Source organism: Diprion similis, chromosome 10 (genome assembly GCF_021155765.1).
Source record: "Diprion similis isolate iyDipSimi1 chromosome 10, iyDipSimi1.1, whole genome shotgun sequence".
NCBI lineage: Eukaryota > Metazoa > Arthropoda > Insecta > Hymenoptera > Diprionidae > Diprion > Diprion similis.
The window spans coordinates 12,445,427-12,452,661 of NC_060114.1; the positions used below are offsets into that span (position 1 = coordinate 12,445,427).

Below are 7,235 nucleotides of genomic sequence, written 5' to 3' on the forward strand. Positions count from 1 at the left end.
CTATCGTACACAATCGTTCAATATTTTCTCACGCTGGCAGTAATGCTACTTAAAAAATCCGAAATTCGAACGGAGAGATAGATTAATTGTAAGCCAATATCTTAGGAGATAGCTTGATACTTTATAAATACTAATTTTTCTAGGATATCTTGCAAAGAATGTTCTAACTACTGCAGTCATTTAGACATCACAGATGCAGTATTATCGTACGGGATGATCTGCACGCTTTCGCCGTCTTCGTCGACGATGAATTTCGCATCCTTGTAGTGCATCAAGTTCCGACCTCTTTGGATTTTCCACGCCGAATACCCAGCTTTGTAGAAGGGTGGAAGAGTCTCAAAACCCCCGTCTCGAGCCAAACCGTCGTTGTATTCCCACTGATTGTCCGCAAGCCGATGCGCGTGTCGTTTCAACGGTGACTTGCACGACGCGTCCTGAAGCATGACTTCCTTCGATGGTAGACGCACGTTACTTTTCAGCAAAGCGATGAAGTATTTCACCTCAAACATAGAAAGAATTTTCTAAAAAAATACTATAATATTAATGAAATGAATTTTCCTCATTGCTATTAACATCTCTTCACAGAATTCCTGATTTTTTTCGTATGTCGTAAAGTGCACCAAGTCACCTTGCAATGAATTGCAATAAAATTTTCACTTTTCTCTTCTGCATGTGTCTCCATTTCCCTGAGACTTGATTTTCCTCTGATTCTCGAAGAAATCCTGATTTTTTGTAAATTTTATAGGGTATGTGTGAAGATGATAGATAAATTATAAATATTCTGCACGTACTTGTATATGGAACATTGGAAACGGCACAACAACCAGTGGTATCCCGATGAAGCACATCGTCGGATGTTCAACGCTTATCAGGTGCCTGTAAAGGGGGTGAACGTAGTTGTCGTCAACCGTGATCCCGCAGGTCTCGTCCAGGAAGGGGAAACTGTACTTGTACCCCGTACAGTACATGAATGCATCTGCTTCCACGCTTGTACCATCTTTGAGAATGAATCGGTTGCCCTCCACCCCGGTTACACCCATCACCTCGGTCATGTTCGCCGGTAGAGCCGCAATCAGTCTACAAGTAGAATTGAAATTTTTGACAGTTGAAACCCACTGAATCTTTCATTACGTGAATGTATATAATATTATTATTCACAGCTTCATGCTAAGTAATTATTTATACCAGCTAAGAGGAGATTAATGATAATTTTATTCAATAAGCAAAAAGAAAAAAAAAACCACTAATTCGTACAAAAATTGTATCGAAGAATATACGAAGGTGGTTTGGAAAATTTCTTCAGCTGAGAATACACGTCCTGATTAATAAAGTATACTAAAATTATTGAAGTGCAAAATTATCACACACAATTGAAGGTGTCAACTTTGTCATGTGAATTTTATTATTCATTTCACCTACAACGGAGCAGTGAAGACGGTACTTTCATTTTTTTGTCGGAAATTTCGAATTAGACCGTTAGATGACTGCATTAGTGGTTTTTGTCATCTTCATGAACAAGTCCACAGTATCGATGACACGTAGTAAATGAACTTACCTAGGATTGTTGTGGCTGAGATAAACGTGACGAGCGTATCCCGTCAGTTCCATTCCAATATCAGCGCCAGAAGAAGCTGCTCCCAAAACAACGACGGTTTTACCAGTAAACGGTTGTGGTTTGCGATAATCGTGACTATGCATCACTATGCCAGGAAAACTTTGAATCCCAGGTATAGGCGGAACGTTCGGTTCAAAAAAGTGACTGCATGACAAACAAGAGTTAAGTTATAGTCGTGTAAAACGGAGCAATTAAGAAAATATAATGCAATAGACTAATATTTGCAAGTGATGAACCAGAAGCGATTATGTAATATAAAATTTCAGTGAATTCGAACAATAATTGGAGAGAAATTCAGGCGAATTAATTCTGAGTAAAGACAAGCCCTTTCCAACGTGAAATCTTTTGAAATCGAAATTGCACAATGTGTTTCGGTTTATTGCTTTTTGGTGACTATTAATAGTTTGGTCTATGCATACCCGTTACAGCAAAATACAGCGTCGAATTCTCTTTCTTCTACGGTACAGCTTAGGACATTCTTTATTTTTATTTTCCAAGCTAATGAAACAGCCGAGATTGCAGGATCAGCACGCTGAACACTGCGTATGGGTCGTACAGTCTCGACGCTGGTGTTGAACTGAGATTACGAAAACGAAAATATAAGCATTAAACGATTTATTTTCACGCATAGGGCCTCACACTAAAAATCGTTATCAAAAGGTACTAAGCTTAGTTTTTAAATGCGTATTTTTATCTTTTGATATTTTTCAGTAATGTAAATAATGATAATTTAATGGGTAATGCAACGAACTGTACGGATTGAAAGGAAACGAAATCAATTTTTTTTTTTTTTTTTATAAATGATTGGTGCGAATCTGGATACAAATAATCGGGATGAACAAAATACGGGTAGTTTTGGTACCGTAATATATTTACGGAGATCAAAATGATTTGTGTAATCTTCTAAATAAGATAAGACTTCGGAGTGTGAGATGCAGCTTTTCTCGTTGTTGCCCATCTTCCTCCAATCAGGAAAGTTCATTATTACGCTTGGCAAATTTGTTCTGTAAAGGTATAGAAAGATAGTAAACTATTATCACTAATACAGCAAAAATACAGTCAAGGTGTTTCATAATACTAATGCGGGTATGAGTTGCACACAAATACGGGGGTTTGTAAATAATGGGATATTTTTACTTTAAGGAGAATCGGACATCACGAAATGAATTGCGTTTGTTATGCAAGATTTTCGATATAAATGATTAAAAGTTTGTTGGCGGATATGAAGAGAAAAACGACTCTTTATGACTGATTTCTAGACACTGTACCTGCACAACACTAGTAGTCACATGATAAATAAATTCTGCAAATGGTTTCAGATTATTGTATTCGAAAGGAAAAAAAAAATAACAGGAACCGGAAATTGTCGATTAAAGTAACGAAGAAATTTTTAAATACTACCATCGTCTTCGTGATAAAAAAACGAGAAAAATCAAATAAAAGTAAAAAAATTTCCGCCAATTATAACAATGAAAATCCGTTAAAATAAGTTTACTATTCTAGGGCTATTTGTTCACTTCCTGTAAAAACTTATAAGATTGAACAGGAATCATCGAGTCCGTGCGTGATTCACCTGAGATTTTCATACATGCTGGAGTGAATGGGAAGCTGATTTTTAGCGTTTACTCCGATCCTCTCGTTATAAACCCATGTGCCGCCGATGTGATCGGTCTGTTCGAAGGCTTCAAATTCGAAAAGCGCGGGCTCGTTCGCCAAATGACGCAGTGCGCAGAGGCCCGCAGCACCAGCACCGATGACGCATATGCGTAATTTCCTCTCGGCTCCAGGCATCCCGACCAAACGATTCCTGAATAGAGATTCCAAAACAGTTCCAAAAGAATCAGACGTTGCTTTTTGTTACGCGGAATACTTTCTAACGATCACGCTGTCACTATACACGTTTGATGATACGACAACAAATCCACTACGAATTTTGCAATGCTCCCGGCCCTTACATATGTGTATATATAGGTACATTTAGCATATGTAGAGTCTGTTATCACAGCGACAGGAAAATAAGTTAACCGCACGATGAATATATGACAATACTGTTCAGGGATCGAAGAAACCGCGTCGAGGTTGTGCAATTGCATAGGCGGAGAAACTGTAGCACGGATTTCCGATGAAACTTATTTTGCGTATAGCGTATATGTTGCGTTTATACATAGAATAATCATATCTTTGACCACTCCGCACGTGATACGGTTTATTGTTATCTACGACGATGTTTATCGTCAGCGGATTTGTTTGCCCAGACTACAGTGCTACAATCACGTTATTATGCTCGCTACGGGTTAATTAAAGGATAGAAATGCACGGACATATGCAATTTTCCATAAATTTTCCATAAATATGTATGCGCGTACAATATACGCGACATTATCTTATCCGTGCGGATATGGTCGACGCGGTCGACGCCTGTCTTTTCACTCTGAACAACATAACTCCCGGGGTTCATTTGTCACGCATAATTCGGAAAATCGTACGTTTCTCCGTCTAATGCAGATTCATTTCGAATGACTTGGGAATAATATTAATAATAATAATGTAAACGGCTGCCGCCAGCACTTCGAGCAGTTATCTGTCACATGCTTGATAAGCACAAAGCAAATCGTCAGTTTGAATTTTCCAAATCACAGAACCGCGTGTATCAAGAAGGCACTTACACAATGACTCATCAATTCTTAAAAAAAAAAAAAAATTCCCTTAACCTGGGAGGTGCCCCAGAGAGATTAGATTAAATTAGATAATATTTGTAAGTCAAGTTTGCGATTACGATAAAATTCAAGCCCATTTTCTGTACTTCGTTAATCAGTTGAATTCATCGTCGGCTATTCCGATACAATAGAGGAAATATTCATCGGATAACATTACACGTGGCTTACAGAGATTTTGGTCACAAGGTTTTTTTAGTTTTAGGGTAAAAGGAAAGTTCTAGCGACACGAGCCGGAATTTTGCTTCAGATGCAGAGATTGAATTGCGGAGAAAACGATCGCGATATACATATACGGTCGTGATTCTAATTTACAGAATAACAATACACCCGTATAAAAATATTCAACTCTGCGTTTGATTATAAATGACACTGAAAGGCGGTTCGAATGGATTAACATGTATGCGAAAATTAGACAGAATTTTTCCATTTCATAAAGGAAGGATTCACGTCGGTATAGTCGGCGTGTTACTAAAATTGAGACGAAATTGTTTAATAGCATTGAATTGTATGTTAACACTATATCCTAAGTAGCATACATATACATATGTATAATATTCAATTATATAATAATAATATACGATAAATTCGTTCCTTTTCTTTCACTTCCTGTTTGTAACGATTAAGAATTAATCCTTAAGGATATCCGTTTCTGAGCAATCATATAATTCTATACATATATATGTATGTATGCATGTATATATGTATGTATATATATGTACTATATGTCACAATGAATATTTCAAACACTGAGAATGATTCAATTCATTAATCATTGTTATGAAAGTGAGAAGCAAATTCAATATACATATATATGTATATACATATATATACAAACATATACAATATATATATATACACATGCATAATCCTATATGTATGTATATATAAAAAGCGATTCAGTTATAGGTATATACACCTATACGAATTTTACAATTTCTTATATATATAAATAATACCCGCGATCGAGAAGGACCCTCCTCACGCATGTTACTTTGCATGGCGAATGGGTATATTAGTATTTAGGCCGTGGTACAAATAATAATAACATTAATAGTAATAGTAATAATAATAATAATAATAATAATACGTGTAACAAAATGCAATTTTCTAAAACATACATTTCGAAAATAATTCGTAACGATATCAACAGTGGCCAATAATTTACAATAGAGGCTTACGATTAGCTCTGATAAGTCCCAAGAACTTGCCAAAATATGATCTGCCCGTTGCCGTGTATAATTGTGCAGATCAAACTCTGATCGGATCTAAAGTACCTGCTGTATTAAAATTATAAGAATAACACCGATAATAATAATAATAATAATAATAATAATAATAATAATAATTACAATTACAATTACAATAATTATAATAATGATGATAGTAATTACCATATTAATAATAATATTAATGACGGTAATGACGATGATGACAATCGTGATAATAACAAGGATAATAACCGAATATGCAAAAACTTAGAATGGAAATTTTTACCCTTGCGTATATAAGTATATATAGATAAGTATAGTGTGTGCGTGTGTTTGTGTGTGTTCAACTAATGTGCGAAATATATATATATATATATATATATACACACACACACACAGCATACATATTATACGTGTATCAATTGTATAAAGTATCTACACACGAATTCTATATCAGACAGAGATGAAGGTTCAGATTTGTCATGGCCATATAATGGGGATTATAAATTCAACAAGGGTTTCCAATTAAAAAATTATTGCAATCCAATGCAGGTATGGGTGTAGATGATACTATTATCGCTCAAATGTGGTGAAAGTAATAACGTTAATAAGATCACTATTGGTTCACTTTTTGCAGAATCCAGTGTACGTGTGACACTAGGAGTTGAAATTATATATTTACATTGAACTTTGATTGATACGTCGCCAGGCCAGATCTCAATCAGTTGAATAGATTGTTAATAAATATTCTAGTGTTTTGTGGCTCCTACTGAGATAAATTGAGTCTGTAGTTCCGCGAAAAATCGCTTGAGAGAAATTCGATTGAGTGAAAAAAAACGAGATGAAGAAAAGAGAAAAGGAAAATGGAGCTTGCGACCCAATAACTATTACAATAGTGCGTATTAATATTATATATACATATATATAATATATGTATAGTGTATATATAATATATGGGTATATATACAACGTTGATACCAAGAAGCCTCTCATTCTGCAAGATTAATGGAATATGTACTTATATGGTTCGATCCATATGGTTTACACTTATAAATTTAAGTATGCCGCATTTGTTTACAAAATGTTACGGGTAACGAAATCTAATCAAAGTTGAAGGAAACGTTTCGTTTATTCCTTAAACACTGCCGACATTACCATTGTTTAAAATCATATTTGGCAAGTATAACGATATATTCTATGAACAAATTTTTCGTTCGCCACATCGCTGTATTCAATCGACGTGTACAGACACATGTTTGCCCTGCTAAGTCTCTGCATATTTACAATAATGTATACTTTCCTCAATTCATTGCAATTATTGATTATCATATTTTAACTAATTGAAAATACATCAAAATTAGTACGCATGGTGGTTAGGTGAAAACTGAGCTTTTTACACACAAATACACATGCACACGCATCGGCTAGACTTTCCATTGTCATTATCATTATTTCACACGACGCCAGCTATACCCGCACGTCATTGTGCCATAGCTATTACATGTTCAAGAGATTCTAAACTCTGCATTATTCTAATCTGCGACAAAAAAGCAAATATTTGGCGTCATATTTTGATTCCTGGCGACAATTGTTGCGATTACATATTGTCACCGTGTTCAAATTGTCGAAAGTATGTATGGTAATAGTTGTGAATTACAAGGGGAAACGCGAGCAATGAGGGTTTAGCAATAAGTG

The 7,235-nt window shown here is 35.4% G+C and overlaps 1 protein-coding gene across 2 annotated transcripts; it reads right to left on the reverse strand.

Annotated features, from left to right (window-relative positions):
• Positions 1-36: 36 nt before the first annotated feature.
• LOC124411461 (flavin-containing monooxygenase FMO GS-OX-like 4) lies at positions 37-3,469 on the reverse strand. Of its 2 annotated transcripts, none has more exons than XM_046890566.1 (6): positions 3,189-3,469; positions 2,478-2,619; positions 2,035-2,192; positions 1,556-1,759; positions 792-1,077; positions 37-521 (listed from the first exon to the last, which is right to left on the reverse strand). In XM_046890566.1, the coding sequence occupies exons 1-6, from the start codon at positions 3,404-3,406 to the stop codon at positions 177-179; spliced, it is 1,353 nt and encodes a 450-aa protein (XP_046746522.1). In that variant the 5' UTR covers positions 3,407-3,469; the 3' UTR covers positions 37-176. The 2 variants fall into 2 exon arrangements, with proteins under 2 accessions (XP_046746522.1, XP_046746523.1); XM_046890567.1 differs by having other exon boundaries at positions 40-496; positions 788-1,077; positions 3,189-3,465.
• Between the last annotated feature and the right edge of the window lie 3,766 nt (positions 3,470-7,235).

Bases quoted from the DNA above. Each gene is read 5' to 3' on its own strand.
- LOC124411461 (XM_046890566.1), bottom strand. From the start codon at position 3,406: ATGCCTGGAGCCGAGAGGAAATTACGCATATGCGTCATCGGTGCTGGT. The intron at 2,620-3,188 runs GTGAATCACGCA...ATACCTTTACAG, and splicing joins AGCATGTATGAAAATCTCAG to AACAAATTTGCCAAGCGTAA. The intron at 2,193-2,477 runs GTACCAAAACTA...TCGTAATCTCAG, and splicing joins ATCTCCGTAAATATATTACG to TTCAACACCAGCGTCGAGAC.